This window comes from Thalassophryne amazonica, chromosome 6 (assembly GCF_902500255.1).
Source record: "Thalassophryne amazonica chromosome 6, fThaAma1.1, whole genome shotgun sequence".
Taxonomy (NCBI): domain Eukaryota; kingdom Metazoa; phylum Chordata; class Actinopteri; order Batrachoidiformes; family Batrachoididae; genus Thalassophryne; species Thalassophryne amazonica.
The window spans coordinates 99,043,200-99,062,478 of NC_047108.1; the positions used below are offsets into that span (position 1 = coordinate 99,043,200).

At 40.7% G+C, this 19,279-nt stretch overlaps 1 protein-coding gene across 1 annotated transcript; it reads left to right on the top strand.

Moving 5' to 3' along the window:
• The first annotated feature begins 5,215 nt into the window (after positions 1 to 5,215).
• LOC117511500 (acidic mammalian chitinase-like) lies at positions 5,216 to 15,558 on the top strand. Its single transcript, XM_034171518.1, has 12 exons — positions 5,216 to 5,308; positions 6,472 to 6,501; positions 6,597 to 6,798; positions 6,980 to 7,039; positions 7,115 to 7,280; positions 7,399 to 7,523; positions 7,885 to 8,008; positions 8,090 to 8,272; positions 8,391 to 8,507; positions 15,024 to 15,156; positions 15,243 to 15,425; positions 15,545 to 15,558. Exons 1-12 carry the CDS (start codon positions 5,284 to 5,286, stop codon positions 15,556 to 15,558), a joined length of 1,362 nt encoding a protein of 453 aa, XP_034027409.1. The 5' UTR covers positions 5,216 to 5,283.
• The last annotated feature ends 3,721 nt before the right edge of the window (positions 15,559 to 19,279 follow it).

The window sequence follows — 19,279 nt, forward strand, 5'->3', positions numbered from 1 at the left end:
ATCTGAAAGTCCATGGAATACTCCGCCGCACTCCGCCTCCCCTGCCTAAGATTCAGTAACCGTTGAGCAACGGTATTCGTTTTCACCGGATGATCAAAAACCAGTCGGAACTCCCGGGAGAAACCCATAAAGGACCCTAACAATGGCGAGTCGTTACTCCACAACGCTGTGACCCAAGCTAAGGCATCACCTCGGAGCAAATTTGTCACATATGAAACACGGCTCCCATCAGAAGAGAAGGAAGCCGGTCGCTGAGCAAAAACCAGAGAACATTGCATCAAAAACGAAGCACAGGCCTCGACATCTCCCGCATAAGGCTCCGGATGACAGATAATCGGTTCGAACACCGAATCCCTGGGTGACGGAGTTATCTGCCCCGGTATCGCTGATGCCACAGCTGACGCAGCAGGAAGCGGAACGACTTGCGCTGCAAGCTCCGTAACACGAGCGTCTGTTTGTTTAATTTGATTTGCGAGATGCTGTAATTGCACCCATATTTTCTCCAAGTGTTCTTGGACTTTCTCGGCAAAAGGAACCGCCTCTGCCGCTGGGTCCATTATGGAATGGCCGGGAACTACTGTTATGTGTCGACGCAGATTGAGGAGCGAACCTGCGTCAGACAGGACCCAGCACTAAAAATAACCAGAAAGCGGTTCCTTCAACAAAAAAAAATTTATTTTTCACCTGTGCCTAAATAAATTATACAAAAAAACCCCAACCCAATGTCCTTCAAGAGGAGTGACTGCTGGCACGCTCTCCAGTGTTCATGGGGAGAGAAGTCCGGTGCTCCTGGACTCACTACCATCAAACAGACACCCCCCAGGTGGACACGACAAACTGACTCTCTGTTGAAGCACAGAAGATGTAAGGTACGTTAGCAGTTATAGCAATTTCTTTCACAAAACACATGCTATCAGCAACACATCAAGGTCTGTACTTTTTATCTTTATGCACATGAGCAGCTTCTCACAATAAGTGGAGGATCACTTATCCTGCACGCCACAGCAGTGAGAAGCAAGCCACACCATTCTCATCACAATTTCACGTATACTATGTAGCAAAACATCAAGTTACTATCTACAATTAATCCAACAGTTAATTACCTTTACTGTGTGCTGACAGCATGTGTCCTCACCCTTCCTTGCTTCACAGGCTTAATGTGTCAAACCCAGGTGCGGTCCTCAGCGTCTCACAAACGAACATCACAAGGTTGAGTTCCCGGCAGTTCTGCTTGATTCACACATGCCTTAAAAGCAGAACGCCATCCAATTATCCGCTACAGCTGAATGTCTTTAGGGCTGCACGTGAGCACCAGTCCCAGGTGCCTCACATGATATTGACGAGGGTGAGGATTCTTCAGCCAGCACCTTTTTTCCACAGACAAATCAGCTTCCATGCCACCTGAGGAGCAAAGAAAAGAAAACAACACCAAAACCTCCAGCCACACCCCCCAACACACAACAGATACCAAACCCTGTGTGAGATGTTCCTTAATGTATATGCAAGTTAATATCTTAGGGACATGCAAATCCGAGTGTATTGTGTCACTGGTTTAACATATAATGGACAAAGCATGATGTTGGCATATCAATGTATCGAGTATCTGTCAATCGCTGGATCATGTTGGTTTACAGTGTAATCTGTCCTGGATGAGGCAGCACTGACTGTTTTACGTCATTTCATTGTTGTCCTTACGGTTAACAGCATTGTCAGTTATTTTTTATTTTCAAAATGTTTAAATGCAGAACTGAGTTCAGTCCTTAGTGGTATCAAAAAATAAAAATACAAAAAATAATTTAATTGCTTGAAAAAACAGCATGTATGAAGTCTAGGAATTCTGAAAACATTTTGAACACATGTTGGCTTGGCAGTAACAGCAACAGGAGCTAGAGAACAGCAAACTACACATTCCAGGAAAGAACACATGCTATGACCATAAGGAATAAAACACACACATACAGAGACCTCTAAACATTTTACTTTAGAAAATCTTTTATGATTGCTTGGATTCATCCTAATTTACACTAAAATGTCTGACTTAAGACGTTCCTCCTGCACTTTCATTTTTTTTCCCCTTTTACGCCGGACTGAGACCTCTATAAGACCTACAAGATCATGATATTTTGTCAACTCTCACAAGTCTTGGCTGGTCTCCATTGTGATCTATTATTTGTGTTTACACTAAGCTTGCACTGCAACTGAATTGTGCGAGTGAAAAATATGTTAATATCCGCCATCACTGATGCAACCCCATGCAGAGTCAATTGAGAGTCTATTACGACCCCCAGGATTATGTTGAGAGAGAGAGAGATGAGACATATGAGAGTTTATCAAGACCGATTATGAGACCCATGTATCTGTTAACTGGTCATACAACTTCTGAGAGTGTTTTAAACAGCTCAGTACACTTGCACACTTGTTGGAGACCGATGGACCGTGATGGAGAGTGCTGGCAACCAAGAGGGATCTTTTTTCTGTCCATGGAGACCCCATTGTGACCTGCCTGCGATTATAGTGGGAGTTGGTGAGAGTGCCGGCAAGCAGAGGTCATTTTTTGATTGCAACTCGGCAGTGGAGTCGGTGTAAACAGGGTGTTATGCTCATTGTTAAATATGGATGTGGACATGGATGGAGTTTCTAAAAAGCATTTGTCCTATCAACTTTCCATTTTTGTAGCGTTCATCCTTGACCCAAAATACATAAGCATACCAAACGGCAAATGTCAGCTCTCCCCAGTCACACGCACGCAGAGCTTTTTGTTATTTCTGCATTCTGCTGTAAGTAGGTGCTTTTCATTTTTAGACACATAAACAGAGCCATGGCAGAAGAAATCAAAAGTAATACTCTTTTCACTCATGGTAATGATAACATGATACTTAATTAAACTGACTAAACCAACTGAACTACATAAACACAATAAATCAATAACACTAACAACAATGTTAAACTAGCATGAACCACAATAACAACATTTAAAACCCCAAAACCCAAACTCCCATGGTGCAGCACAATATCCATTGTTTACTGGTTAGCTAAAATTGCTAGTTTCTCCAAAAAAATATTAGTCTTATGAACTTTTCATTTTCGCAGCATTCATCCTTGACCCAAAATACATAAGTATACCAAATGGCAAATGTCAGCTCTCCCCAGTTTTTGTGTGATCAAAGCCAACCACACGCACACACACAGAGGCCACTTGGCTATTGGCACTTGGTTACAAGCTGCATTAGTAAATCATTAGCCAATTCATTGATGCAGCAAGTCATCTCCCACAGCTGACCCCAACCCAGATGGACCTCCAACCCCTTCCCAAGGTGTCTCATCAACCAGCAATGTGAGTTCCAAAGTTCCAGTGTACAGATATGAATGGATGGTTTTAACCGCTCTTGGATGAGATAACCATAATCTCATCTCCAACCTATTCAAAATCCTTAATTCTTCCAATAACGTATATCCAGAGTCATGGTCAGTCACACCCCAGCGACTGACACTCGTGATTTTTTCCAAAGATGGCATCTGTCTTGGCAGTTATCATATGCAGCTCCTCCTGGAGAAGGCTAATATGTGCATTTGTGGTTTCCAATACACTCGGTTGGGGCCTCTGTATCAAAGCCAGCTTGTAGAATAGTGAGTAGTGGGTGGTCGAGGTCATCTGTCAGCATGGGCAGCTGTGAGGTAGACAACAGCAGCTTGATCATGCTCTGGCAAATTGCAGAGGAGATGCAGAGAGAAGGTTCCCCCAGGAACCGAACACAGTTACGCTTGAAAAAACATCACCATTGTAATGTCAGTTTAATGTCTATTTAAGGTTCTTCACAACTGATGTCATCAATTCTATTTTGCAACCTTCTTATGAGATTCAGATCATCAACCTTGAAAGTATTTTAGCATCATTTATGGACAATTCTGTCAAGATTCACTCTGTTAAGGGTCATAGAGGAGCTGGGGAATATCATAGTGGTCATTGGGCGAGAAGCAGGTTTCTTGACAGGCTGCTAGTCTATCGCAAAGCAACACATATAGACAGACAAACACATTCACAGCCACGGTCAGTTTAAATTCAGCAATCCGCCTAACCTGAATGTCTTTGGAAATGGGAAAAAGCCGGAGCACCCAAATGGAACCCACACAAACATGAGGGGAACATACAAACTCCACCCAGAAAGGACCATGTTGGAAGTCAACCTGGGACCTTCTCACGGTGAAGCAACAGTGCTAATCACCGCATTGCCCTATTCCATCAACAATAATGAATCATTCAAATCACTGCTATTCACCATGAGATGCAGTTTGTGGTTTCATTCGTGTGTGTTATTAAATGACCACATCTACTGCTATAAAAATGCAAATGACCTGAGCTATCTAATACGACTATAATGTGTGAAAAAAAATTCCAGTTTTATAGTGGCAGAAATACATTGTTTTTCTTGTTGTCCAAGTTCACTATTGAGTTCACTTGGATTGATATCCTGATCAATCAACTCATTAAAAACTGAACAATTACTATTTTGACGCTACTTGTAATTTGCTATATGTTTTCATGACTCACTATATATATTCTTCATGAATGGAGGGTGGGAATTCTCGTGCATTTATCAAATCCATCTTATCTCTATGGATGGGACAGTTGTTCTAATCTGTTATTTCACAGTAGCATGCTTGCGTAATTTTACAGGGTTATGAAAGCCTTTTGATTGTCTGACAGCATACTCTTGAGTAAATCAGAACATTTTGCAATAATGTATAATTACGCCTTACTGGAACACAGCCTTTGTCCCTGTCATATCACTGACTATAAGAAGGGTGGACCAGAGGCATATTCAGCCACTCCACAAGGACCAGGTAAGTCCTCCTCAGCACTGAAGGACTTAGGACTCCACATTTTAGAAACACGTAACTGTTGATACATTACTGACGAAAAGATTTACACACCTTTACCATGTTGAAAATATTAGAAAGCTCATGGAAATTTGCTTATATTTCTGAATTTAAAGTCAAGTTTTGTCTTTAAAAGTACATTTCTGTCAGGTGGTCTACAAATTGGGGTTGCATTATTTATGTTTTTACAATTTTACGTGATCAACATGGAGCTGTGTTTGTGTTGTGATGTACCAGGTGGTACACCAAATAAGGATTAGTTTCTTTGCTGAACTAGACACAAAAGCAAACAAAATCTGTACAACAATTTGCATTTTTTTTAACTGGAAAGCAACTTCAATATATTCACAAGTTTTTAATGTTACTGTTGCAGAAAACACAGGGAAACACGCGCTTGCTAACATCATGGCGCGACTAACAGTCTTGGCTGGTAAGTTTATCATTTTTGTGGCTATTTGATCTTTCAGGATCCCATAATGCAATGCGCGCTTGCAATAATTCCATCATTGTGGTCTCATTGACAACTGTGTTTATTGCAGTTAACGTTAAAATGAACATTGTTTTAATATAAGTGTTGAAAGATACTTAGGGACCTCATAGTACCATATCACCCCAATAGAGCGCTTCGCTCTCAGACTGCAGGCTTACTTGTAGTTCCTAGGGTTTGTAAGAGTAGAATGGGAGGCAGAGCCTTCAGCTTTCAGGCTCCTCTCCTGTGGAACCAGCTCCCAATTCAGATCAGGGAGACAGACACCCTCTCTACTTTTAAGATTAGGCTTAAAACTTTCCTTTTTGCTAAAGCTTATAGTTAGGGCTGGATCAGGTGACCCTGAACCATCCCTTAGTTATGCTGCTATTGACTTAGACTGCTGGGGGGTTCCCATGATGCACTGAGTGTTTCTTTCTCTTTTTGCTCTGTATGCACCACTCTGCATTTAATCATTAGTGATTGATCTCTGCTCCCCTCCACAGCATGTCTTTTTCCTGGTTCTCTCCCTCAGCCCCAACCAGTCCCAGCAGAAGACTGCCCCTCCCTGAGCCTGGTTCTGCTGGAGGTTTCTTCCTGTTAAAATGGAGTTTTTCCTTCCCACTGTCGCCAAGTGCTTGCTCACAGGGGGTCGTTTTGACCGTTGGGGTTTTTACGTAATTATTGTATGGCCTTGCCTTACAATATAAAGCGCCTTGGGGCAACTGTTTGTTGTGATTTGGCACTATATAAATAAAATTGATTGATTGAATTGATTGAAAGACATAGTTTAAAATTAAGTGATGAGCAGATTTTTGGATGTCAACAAATTTTATAAACTAACTTTCTGAATTTAATTTATTCCAACTCAGCTCCTTAAATATATTTAACTAGTCTTTTCCGCTCTCATTACTGTACACAGTAAAAATTCTGAATACCTGCATTGCTTCAGAAAGCCGTAAGCGACCGATTTTCGCACATCTGTTCACAGCCAAGTGAATATAGGCTGAGATAGGAATTATATCCTACACGCAAGGAATTATGGGCCTGTGAATGATTCCATAATAACCTAAAAGAAATTATCAAATTGCACAAACATCTCTTAAACTTTTTTTTTTTTTTTTTAGGATTGTCACTTCTGATGTGCCTTCAAATGGGTATGGATTTATGTTTAACACTTTAGTGTTGTTGTTATTTGTTTTGTATTAATAAAAGGACCATTAATCTAATTGTTCCTTTATTTTTTCAAAAGCATCTTCTTATAAACTGGTGTGCTACTTCACCAACTGGTCCCAGTACAGACCAAGCATTGGTAGATTTCTGCTGAATAATATAGACGCCAACCTCTGCACACACCTGGTCTATGCTTACTCAAAAATCAGCAAGACTAACGAGCTGGCCAAATATGAGTGGAATGATTATGAGCTCTACAGAACCTTCAATAATCTCAAGTTAAGGTGAGATGTACCAGCCTGTGGTGTCAACCTGCCATTCTCTCTGGTCCTGTCCAACCATGAGGATGGGGCTAGATATTTTTCTTGCCATCAGCTCAATTATCCACAAAACAACTTTGTAAAAATGTAACTGACTGCCTGAACTCATTGTCGATCTGCATGTTTATCCTCATCTCCTTCACAGAAACCCCCACCTGAAGACTCTGTTGGCTGTCGGCGGGTCGACTTTTGGAACCGAGCAGTAAGTTCATAAACACAATATCTTTCTTAATATTGAAGAACCACATAGAGTACTTTTAAATGGTTTCACATACAGATTTACCATCATGTCTGCATCTGCTGCCAACCGGCAGACATTCATACAGTCTGCTATCAGGATCTTGAGACAGTATGACTTTGATGGGTTAAGCCTGGATTGGGCATTTCCTGGAACACAAGGAAGTCCTCCAGAAGACAAGCAGAGGTACACTGTGCTCTGCAAGGTCAGTTTGGGAAAATAAGTCTCCCTCAAGAGTACCAAAGTGAATGCAGCATCATCAAGTAACACAGCCTTTGGTATTCCTGCATGGTTATTTTCAACTATGTCCTCTTTTGATGTAGGAAGTACGTGCTGCTTTTGAACAAGAAGCAGCTCAAACCCAAAAATCACGTCTGCTGCTGATATCTGCAGTGGGTGCAAGGAAGGATATAATTGACAAAGCCTATGAGATTGGTGAACTGAGTAGGTGAGTTGTGCAACAATTTTGTATATTAACTTTATTTTTGTCTTATTCTAAGCATTGCACAAATTGTAAACTCCTGCACATATAAAACACCCACCATAATTAGGGGTAGGAGGAAATTAAATTTTTAGATGCAGAACAACGTGGACGTGGATAATTTGCATCAGTTCACAAATGTCAATAATCGGTTACTATAATAAAAATCTCTTAGTTTTAGTTAATACTGTAGCAGCTGGATTATGAATGATTTGAAGAAAACTTGTATTCTTATGTGGAAGACCAGAAAATAACATTATTGTAATCCGTTCTGGAGGAGACAAAAGCATGAAACGTCTGTCATAAAACTCTGCTTTTTGTCAAACAGGGTCTTGGACTTCATCAATGTCATGACCTATGACTTCCACGGGTTGTGGGAGCCAGTCACTGGTCACAACAGTCCTTTATATCGCAGTAACATTGATCAGGCCAACAGCACTGACCTCAATGTGGTAAGTAAGATCTTGACCGAAGTGTTACCCAACAGGAGCCAAACACCAGACAACATGAATGAATTTGATTTAATCACACAGGATTTTGCCATGAAATACTGGCGAGACAATGGCGCTCCTGCAGGAAAACTCATTGTTGGTTTCGCAACATACGGACGCCCATTTCGCTTAGCTTCAGCAGCTAATGAACTTGGATCACCAGCTCAGGGATTACCCTCACTTGGCATCTACACCGGTAATCGCGGATATTGGTCCTACTATGAGGTTAGTGAATTGGATCAAAAATGAGTTTGTAGGCTTAATTAATGTGAGCTTCACCACACGTTCCACAAACATAATTACAGAAATGAAAGATGATGGCATTTATGTTTTGTGTCTACAGATTTGCACCTTCCTACAGGGAGCTGGTATCCATTGGATTGAGGAGCAAAAGGTCCCCTATGCCACAAAGGGAAATGAGTGGGTTGGGTTTGATAACAAGCAAAGCTTTTCTGCCAAGGTAATGAGGTACATATTAGCTCTCACATCTAACTTTATTGAGACTATAAAAAAGAAAAACATTATTACTACTGGATTGCTCCAAACTTGCCAGATTTTGTGACATATTGACTTCAGTTATGAATGACAAAGGATAAAGATGATCGAATTCAAACATAAACACACACATACAGAAAAAAAAAGTTTCTACATTTTCAATTTTTAATGTAATTCTGTAAGAAGGCACCGAGGGGAGCCTTGACACGTGGAGAATGACAATAATGTCACAATAAAAATGAAACTGAAAGTTAAGGCAGTTAACACTTGCAGTAATGTGAAAAAATGATGCAACTGTTGAAAGTCTGTATAAAGTCTGTCAACAATGTTGTCCTGTTACATTTATAACACATCCAGACCTATTAGTTTGTCTCTCTCTAGTACACAATTTGCACACAGTGCAACCAGAAAGAAGTCACAGTGCTGAACTTTTTTCATATTTTTTAAATGTTACAGCCTTATTCCAAAGTGGATTAAATTAATTTTTTTCCTCAAAAATCTACACACAGTACCCCATAATGACAATGCAAAAAAGTTTTTTTTTTGCACATTTATTAGTTATTTTTTTTTTATTTTTAATAAATTTGCAAAAACAATTAAAAAATTTTTCCTGTTGTCTTGGCACACACACACACAGACACATCTACATCAAAAAATGAGGTGGGCTTCATAGATAATTGACAAAGCTTCTGGGGAAAACCTGGTCTTGTTAGGAGAGACGGCATCCATCCCACTTTGGATGGAGCAGCTCTCATTTCTAGAAATCTGGCCAATTTTCTTAAATCCTCCAAACCGTGACTATCCAGGGTTGGGACCAGGAAGCAGAGTTGTAGTCTTACACACCTCTCTGCAGCTTCTCTCCCCCTGCCATCCCCTCATTACCCCATCCCCGTAGAGACGGTGCCTGCTCCCAGACTACCAATAACCAGCAAAAATCTATTTAAGCATAAAAATTCAAAAAGAAAAAATAATATAGCACCTTCAACTGCACCACAGACTAAAACAGTTAAATGTGGTCTATTAAACATTAGGTCTCTCTCTTCTAAGTCCCTGTTGGTAAATGATATAATAATTGATCAACATATTGATTTATTCTGCCTTACAGAAACCTGGTTACAGCAGGATGAATATGTTAGCTTAAATGAGTCAACACCCCCGAGTCACACTAACTGTCAGAATGCTCGTAGTACGGGCCGAGGCAGAGGATTAGCAGCAATCTTCCATTCCAGCTTATTAATTAATCAAAAACCCAGACAGAGCTTTAATTCATTTGAAAGCTTGACTCTTAGTCTTGTCCATCCAAATTGGAAGTCCCAAAAACCAGTTTTATTTGTTATTATCTATCGTCCACCTGGTCGTTACTGTGAGTTTCTCTGTGAATTTTCAGACCTTTTGTCTGACTTAGTGCTTAGCTCAGATAAGATAATTATAGTGGGCGATTTTAACATCCACACAGATGCTGAGAATGACAGCCTCAACACTGCATTTAATCTATTATTAGACTCTATTGGCTTTGCTCAAAAAGTAAATGAGTCCACCCACCACTTTAATCATATCTTAGATCTTGTTCTGACTTATGGTATGGAAATAGAAGACTTAACAGTATTCCCTGAAAACTCCGTTCTGTCTGATCATTTCTTAATAACATTTACATTTACTCTGATGGACTACCCAGCAGTGGGGAATAAGTTTCATTACACTAGAAGTCTTTCAGAAAGCGCTGTAATTAGGTTTAAGGATATGATTCCTTCTTTATGTTCTCTAATGCCATATACCAACACAGTGCAGAGTAGCTACCTAAACTCTGTAAGTGAGATAGAGTATCTCGTCAATAGTTTTACATCCTCATTGAAGACAACTTTGGATGCTGTAGCTCCTCTAAAAAAGAGAGCTTTAAATCAGAAGTGCCTGACTCCGTGGTATAACTCACAAACTCGTAGCTTAAAGCAGATAACCCGTAAGTTGGAGAGGAAATGGCGTCTCACTAATTTAGAAGATCTTCACTTAGCCTGGAAAAAGAGTCTGTTGCTCTATAAAAAAGCCCTCCGTAAAGCTAGGACATCTTTCTACTCATCACTAATTGAAGAAAATAAGAACAACCCCAGGTTTCTTTTCAGCACTGTAGCCAGGCTGACAAAGAGTCAGAGCTCTATTGAGCTGAGTATTCCATTAACTTTAACTAGTAATGACTTCATGACTTTCTTTGCTAACAAAATTTTAACTATTAGAGAAAAAATTACTCATAACCATCCCAAAGACGTATCGTTATCTTTGGCTGCTTTCAGTGATGCCGGTATTTGGTTAGACTCTTTCTCTCCGATTGTTCTGTCTGAGTTATTTTCATTAGTTACTTCCTCCAAACCATCAACATGTTTATTAGACCCCATTCCTACCAGGCTGCTCAAGGAAGCCCTACCATTATTTAATGCTTCGATCTTAAATATGATCAATCTATCTTTGTTAGCTGGCTATGTACCACAGGCTTTTAAGGTGGCAGTAATTAAACCATTACTTAAAAAGCCATCACTTGACCCAGCTATCTTAGCTAATTATAGGCCAATCTCCAACCTTCCTTTTCTCTCAAAAATTCTTGAAAGGGTAGTTGTAAAACAGCTAACTGATCATCTGCAGAGGAATGGTCTATTTGAAGAGTTTCAGTCAGGTTTTAGAATTCATCATAGTACAGAAACAGCATTAGTGAAGGTTACAAATGATCTTCTTATGGCCTCGGACAGTGGACTCATCTCTGTGCTTGTTCTGTTAGACCTCAGTGCTGCTTTTGATACTGTTGACCATAAAATTTTATTACAGAGATTAGAGCATGCCATAGGTATTAAAGGCACTGCGCTGCGGTGGTTTGAATCATATTTGTCTAATAGATTACAATTTGTTCATGTAAATGGGGAATCTTCTTCACAGACTAAAGTTAATTATGGAGTTCCACAAGGTTCTGTGCTAGGACCAATTTTATTCACTTTATACATGCTTCCCTTAGGCAGTATTATTAGACGGTATTGCTTAAATTTTCATTGTTACGCAGATGATACCCAGCTTTATCTATCCATGAAGCCAGAGGACACACACCAATTAGCTAAACTGCAGGATTGTCTTACAGACATAAAGACATGGATGACCTCTAATTTCCTGCTTTTAAACTCAGATAAAACTGAAGTTATTGTACTTGGCCCCACAAATCTTAGAAACATGGTGTCTAACCAGATCGTTACTCTGGATGGCATTTCCCTGATCTCTAGTAATACTGTGAGAAATCTTGGAGTCATTTTTGATCAGGATATGTCATTCAAAGCGCATATTAAACAAATATGTAGGACTGCTTTTTTGCATTTACGCAATATCTCTAAAATCAGAAAGGTCTTGTCTCAGAGTGATGCTGAAAAACTAATTCATGCATTTATTTCCTCTAGGCTGGACTATTGTAATTCATTATTATCAGGTTGTCCTAAAAGTTCCCTAAAAAGCCTTCAGTTAATTCAAAATGCTGCAGCTAGAGTACTGACGGGGACTAGAAGGAGAGAGCATATCTCACCCATATTGGCCTCTCTTCATTGGCTTCCTGTTAATTCTAGAATAGAATTTAAAATTCTTCTTCTTACTTATAAGGTTTTGAATAATCAGGTCCCATCTTATCTTAGGGACCTCGTAGTACCATATCACCCCAATAGAGCGCTTCGCTCTCAGACTGCAGGCTTACTTGTAGTTCCTAGGGTTTGTAAGAGTAGAATGGAAGGCAGAGCCTTCAGCTTTCAGGCTCCTCTCCTGTGGAACCAGCTCCCAATTCAGATCAGGGAGACAGACACCCTCTCTACTTTTAAGATTAGGCTTAAAACTTTCCTTTTTGCTAAAGCTCATAGTTAGGGCTGGATCAGGTGACCCTGAACCATCCCTTAGTTATGCTGCTATAGACGTAGACTGCTGGGGGGTTCCCATGATGCACTGTTTCTTTCTCTTTTTGCTCTGTATGCACCACTCTGCATTTAATCATTAGTGATCGATCTCTGCTCCCCTCCACAGCATGTCTTTTTCCTGGTTCTCTCCCTCAGCCCCAACCAGTCCCAGCAGAAGACTGCCCCTCCCTGAGCCTGGTTCTGCTGGAGGTTTCTTCCTGTTAAAAGGGAGTTTTTCCTTCCCACTGTCGCCAAGTGCTTGCTCACAGGGGGTCGTTTTGACCGTTGGGGTTTTACATAATTATTGTATGGCCTTGCCTTACAATATAAAGTGCCTTGGGGCAACTGTTTGTTGTGATTTGGCGCTATATAAATAAAATTGATTGATTGATTGATCTATCTATCTCTCTCTCTCTCTCTCTCTCTCTATATATATATATATATATATAGAGAGAGAGAGAGAGAGAGAGAGAGAGAGAGAGAGAGAGAGACATATATATATATATATATAGAGAGAGAGAGAGAGAGAGAGAGAGAGAGAGAGAGAGAGAGAGAGAGAGAGAGAGAGAGAGAGAGAGAGAGAGAGAATTTATATAAATATAGAAATATAGATAGATAGATAGATAGATAGATAGATAGATAGATAGATAGATAGATAGATAGATAGATAGATAGATAGATAGATAGATAGATAGATATAAATATATATATATAGAAATTTGCAATGCCAATCCTGGCATTGCAAATTTCTGGAGGGACTGACTAACGTCTTGCAGAAAGTTCTTGACCTTACTCAGGTACTCAGGTGGTCGGACGGATTATGGATTAACAGAACAGTCAGTGGGTTCGATCTATGAAGGCTCCTGATCGCCAGAGTGTTGAATATCAGACTTTTAAACCTTTTAAAAAGGGTCAAATCAGGAATCATTTCACCTGGAGGTGTAACAGTATAACCAAAATGTTTGATTTCCACATGGCAAGTGTTTTTTAAATTCTTTTTACCTCCGCCAAGGAGGTTATGTTTTCGGTCAAGTTTGTTTGTTTGTTTGTTTGTCTGTCTGTCTGTCAGCAGGATAACTCAAAAAGTTTTGAATGGATTTTGATGAAATTTTGTGGAGTGGTTGGAAATGACAAGAGGAACAAGTGATTAAATTTTAGCGGTGATCCAGATCACGATCTGGATCCAGGATTTTTTTAAATGATTCTTCACCATTGCGGGATAGAGGGAATTTTGACATTCTAGTTTCTAACTCCACAAAAACAAGGCAGAAAGGCTTGAAAAAAAATTAGGGTGTAACATAGTTAAATGTTCTATCAAATAACAAAGTTTGGTGATGATCGGATCCGGATTCCGGATCTGGTGATCCAGAATATGCAAAAATAAAGGGAAAATAGAAAATGTGTCAGTGTGAGGTGACAAATGAAGCTAGAGATGCACAACTAACACCAAATTGTAGCTGAATCTGTACTGATTCAGTAAGGTGTCAACAGATTTGATGTAGCTTCAAATGTTATGGAGCTAGATCCAGAAGAAAACCACCATTACCGAAAAATCATTTTTATACAATAACTTTTGAACTAATAATGACATCAAAGTGATTCCAAGTTCTAGTGGTATGTTTTCATGGTCAAGGATGTCAAATATAAAGGAAAGAAAAGTGCATGTATCATAGTTTTGGTTGTAACACTGAATTGTTGAATAGATCACTGTGCCAAAGAGGGAATCTCTTTAGGGTCAGTGACCCTATGGCCTTGTTAGTAAACGATGTCAAATACAACACACTGCAAAGAGGAAATCCCTCATGACAAACTATACAGGGCTGGGGAGCACAATGAATTTATTAGAGAAGGACTATCATTTGGCATTATTATGTTTTAGTGGCAGTGAATATCACTATCCAGATTACTTCACTTAGCAAAAGCAAAGTGATGAGTCAGCAGTATACTCAGCAGTGGTTAAGTTCTGGTTCAGTGCACATTACTGAACAAAGTACACAAGGTGCAAAACCCACTCCCGGGTGTTGATGAATCATGCCTAGGATCCAGAAAACCCAGAGGCTGACATCAGCACCTTACTGTCGCATATATTCTGCTTCGGTGCACTTCACTGAATATATAGAAGGTGCACTTCATTATGTAGCACATGCTTTATTTAGAGAAGTGTTTCATAAATGTTAAAAAATTCATATATTTGCAGTTTAGTTGAATAATAAATTGAATTTTGTCTCTTATTTGTTTTTGTCTATAAGCACATGCAATATCAATATCAGTGCTCAGATGACAGTAGCTTCTGGGAAAGGTGCAAGTTGCAATAAACTGTGATGCCAAGCGCTAAGGATACATGCTATTTAGTCACAGCAGATGAAACTTTTTTTACTACTGAGCAAACATCATTGTTAGACTTTTTTAGGTTCAATGATTCCACGGCGTGTAGATGTTATGGCGTCAGTGACCCCATGGCCTTGGCGGAGGTTTGCACTCTCTGAGTGCTTCTAGTTTTATTATTATTATTCATTCAGTTAGTTGCATCTTTAACAAAGCTGTGTGAAACTGATGCTAATTCTGATGCTCTGTAGGTCAAGTATCTGAAAGAAAACGGGTTTGGAGGAGCTCTTGTTTGGTCGCTGGATTTGGATGACTTTTATGGGCAGCTTTGCGGGCAGGGAAGTTACCCGCTCATTAGACACGTGCGCAGTCTTCTGGATCCAGGTGAACACAAATTCCAACATGAATGTAGAATTTTGAACTTGTCCCATTTATCATCTCACTAACTCAAATGTGTCTCATACTTCCAGGTTTTCCAACTCCACCTCCTGGCGTCAATTTCTGTTCTGGAAAACCTGACGGTCTCTATGTAAATCCGAATGATGCACACACCTTTTATCAGTGCTCTAACGGGTACACTTACATCCAGAGATGCCCAGCTGATCTTGTTTATAACGACAGATGCAAATGCTGTGTGTACAAATCACTTCCAGGTTTTCCAACTCCACCCCCTGGCGTCAATTTCTGTTCTGGAAAACCTGACGGTCTCTATGTAAATCCGAATGATACACAAACCTTTTATCATTGTTCCAACGGGTACACTTACATCCAGAGATGCCCAGCTGATCTTGTTTATAACGACAGATGCAAATGCTGTGTGTACAAATCACTTCCAGGTTTTCCAACTCCACCCCCTGGCGTCAATTTCTGTTCTGGAAAACCTGACGGTCTCTATGCAAATCCGAATGATACACACACCTTTTATCATTGTTCCAACGGGTACACTTACATCCAGAGATGCCCAGCTGATCTTGTTTATAACAACAGATGCAAATGCTGTGTGTACAAATCACTTCCAGGTTTTCCAACTCCACCTCCTGGCGTCAATTTCTGTTCTGGAAAACCTGACGGTCTCTATGTAAATCCGAATGATGCACACACCTTTTATCAGTGCTCCAATGGATACACTTTCATCCAGAGATGCCCAGCTGATCTTGTTTATAACGACAGATGCAAATGCTGTGTGTACAAATCACTTCCAGGTTTTCCAACTCCACCCCCTGGCGTCAATTTCTGTTCTGGAAAACCTGACGGTCTCTATGTAAATCCGAATGATACACACACTTTTTATCAGTGCTCCAATGGGTACACTTACATCCAGAGATGCCCAGCTGATCTTGTTTATAACGACAGATGCAAATGCTGTGTGTACAAATCACTTCCAGGTTTTCCAACTCCACCCCCTGGCGTCAATTTCTGTTCTGGAAAACCTGACGGTCTCTATGTAAATCCGAATGATACACACACCTTTTATCATTGTTCCAACGGGTACACTTACATCCAGAGATGCCCAGCTGATCTTGTTTATAACGACAGATGCAAATGCTGTGTGTACAAATCACTTCCAGGTTTTCCAACTCCACCTCCTGGCGTCAATTTCTGTTCTGGAAAACCTGACGGTCTCTATGTAAATCCGAATGATGCACACACCTTTTATCAGTGCTCCAACGGATACACTTTCATCCAGAGATGCCCAGCTGATCTTGTTTATAACGACAGATGCAAATGCTGTGTGTACAAATCACTTCCAGGTTTTCCAACTCCACCCCCTGGCGTCAATTTCTGTTCTGGAAAACCTGACGGTCTCTATGTAAATCCGAATGATACACACACCTTTTATCAGTGCTCCAATGGGTACACTTACATCCAGAGATGCCCAGCTGATCTTGTTTATAACGACAGATGCAAATGCTGTGTGTACAAATCACTTCCAGGTTTTCCAACTCCACCCCCTGGCGTCAATTTCTGTTCTGGAAAACCTGACGGTCTCTATGTAAATCCGAATGATGCACACACCTTTTATCAGTGCTCTAACGGGTACACTTACATCCAGAGATGCCCAGCTGATCTTGTTTATAACGACAGATGCAAATGCTGTGTGTACAAATCACTTCCAGGTTTTCCAACTCCACCCCCTGGCGTCAATTTCTGTTCTGGAAAACCTGACGGTCTCTATGTAAATCCGAATGATACACACACCTTTTATCATTGTTCCAACGGGTACACTTACATCCAGAGATGCCCAGCTGATCTTGTTTATAACGACAGATGCAAATGCTGTGTGTACTAATCACTTCCAGGTTTTCCAACTCCACCTCCTGGCGTCAATTTCTGTTCTGGAAAACCTGACGGTCTCTATGTAAATCCGAATGATGCACACACCTTTTATCAGTGCTCCAACGGATACACTTTCATCCAGAGATGCCCAGCTGATCTTGTTTATAACGACAGATGCAAATGCTGTGTGTACAAATCACTTCCAGGTTTTCCAACTCCACCCCCTGGCGTCAATTTCTGTTCTGGAAAACCTGACGGTCTCTATGTAAATCCGAATGATACACACACTTTTTATCAGTGCTCCAATGGGTACACTTACATCCAGAGATGCCCAGCTGATCTTGTTTATAACGACAGATGCAAATGCTGTGTGTACAAATCACTTCCAGGTTTTCCAACTCCACCCCCTGGCGTCAATTTCTGTTCTGGAAAACCTAACGGTCTCTATGTAAATCCGAATGATGCACACACCTTTTATCAGTGCTCCAACGGGTACACTTACATCCAGAGATGCCCAGCTGATCTTGTTTATAACGACAGATGCAAATGCTGTGTGTACAAATCACTTCCAGGTTTTCCAACTCCACCCCCTGGCGTCAATTTCTGTTCTGGAAAACCTGACGGTCTCTATGTAAATCCGAATGATACACACACCTTTTATCATTGTTCCAACGGGTACACTTACATCCAGAGATGCCCAGCTGATCTTGTTTATAACGACAGATGCAAATGCTGTGTGTACAAATCACTTCCAGGTTTTCCAACTCCACCTCCTGGCGTCAATTTCTGTTCTGGAAAACCTGACGGTCTCTATGTAAATCCGAATGATGCACACACCTTTTATCAGTGCTCCAACAGATACACTTTCATCCAGAGATGCCCAGCTGATCTTGTTTATAACGACAGATGCAAATGCTGTGTGTACAAATCACTTCCAGGTTTTCCAACTCCACCCCCTGGCGTCAATTTCTGTTCTGGAAAACCTGACGGTCTCTATGTAAATCCGAATGATGCACACACCTTTTATCAGTGCTCTAACGGGTACACTTACATCCAGAGATGCCCAGCTGATCTTGTTTATAACGACAGATGCAAATGCTGTGTGTACAAATCACTTCCAGGTTTTCCAACTCCACCCCCTGGCGTCAATTTCTGTTCTGGAAAACCTGACGGTCTCTATGTAAATCCGAATGATACACACACCTTTTATCATTGTTCCAACGGGTACACTTACATCCAGAGATGCCCAGCTGATCTTGTTTATAACGACAGATGCAAATGCTGTGTGTACAAATCACTTCCAGGTTTTCCAACTCCACCTCCTGGCGTCAATTTCTGTTCTGGAAAACCTGACGGTCTCTATGTAAATCCGAATGATGCACACACCTTTTATCAGTGCTCCAACGGATACACTTTCATCCAGAGATGCCCAGCTGATCTTGTTTATAACGACAGATGCAAATGCTGTGTGTACAAATCACTTCCAGGTTTTCCAACTCCACCCCCTGGCGTCAATTTCTGTTCTGGAAAACCTGACGGTCTCTATGTAAATCCGAATGATACACACACTTTTTATCAGTGCTCCAATGGGTACACTTACATCCAGAGATGCCCAGCTGATCTTGTTTATAACGACAGATGCAAATGCTGTGTGTACAAATCACTTCCAGGTTTTCCAACTCCACCCCCTGGCGTCAATTTCTGTTCTGGAAAACCTGACGGTCTCTATGTAAATCCGAATGATACACACACCTTTTATCAGTGCTCCAATGGGTACACTTACATCCAGAGATGCCCAGCTGATCTTGTTTATAACGACAGATGCAAATGCTGTGTGTACAAATCACTTCCAGGTTTTCCAACTCCACCCCCTGGCGTCAATTTCTGTTCTGGAAAACCTGACGGTCTCTATGTAAATCCGAATGATGCACACACCTTTTATCAGTGCTCTAACGGGTACACTTACATCCAGAGATGCCCAGCTGATCTTGTTTATAACGACAGATGCAAATGCTGTGTGTACAAATCACTTCCAGGTTTTCCAACTCCACCCCCTGGCGTCAATTTCTGTTCTGGAAAACCTGACGGTCTCTATGTAAATCCGAATGATACACACACCTTTTATCATTGTTCCAACGGGTACACTTACATCCAGAGATGCCCAGCTGATCTTGTTTATAACGACAGATGCAAATGCTGTGTGTACTAATCACTTCCAGGTTTTCCAACT

Excerpts from the sequence above, each read along its gene's own strand:
- LOC117511500 (XM_034171518.1), top strand. The coding sequence starts at position 5,284 with ATGGCGCGACTAACAGTCTTGGCTG. Across the intron at positions 6,799-6,979 it reads ACCTTCAATAATCTCAAGTT|CAGAAACCCCCACCTGAAGA; the intron begins AAGGTGAGATGT and ends TCATCTCCTTCA. Across the intron at positions 15,157-15,242 it reads GCGCAGTCTTCTGGATCCAG|GTTTTCCAACTCCACCTCCT; the intron begins GTGAACACAAAT and ends TCATACTTCCAG.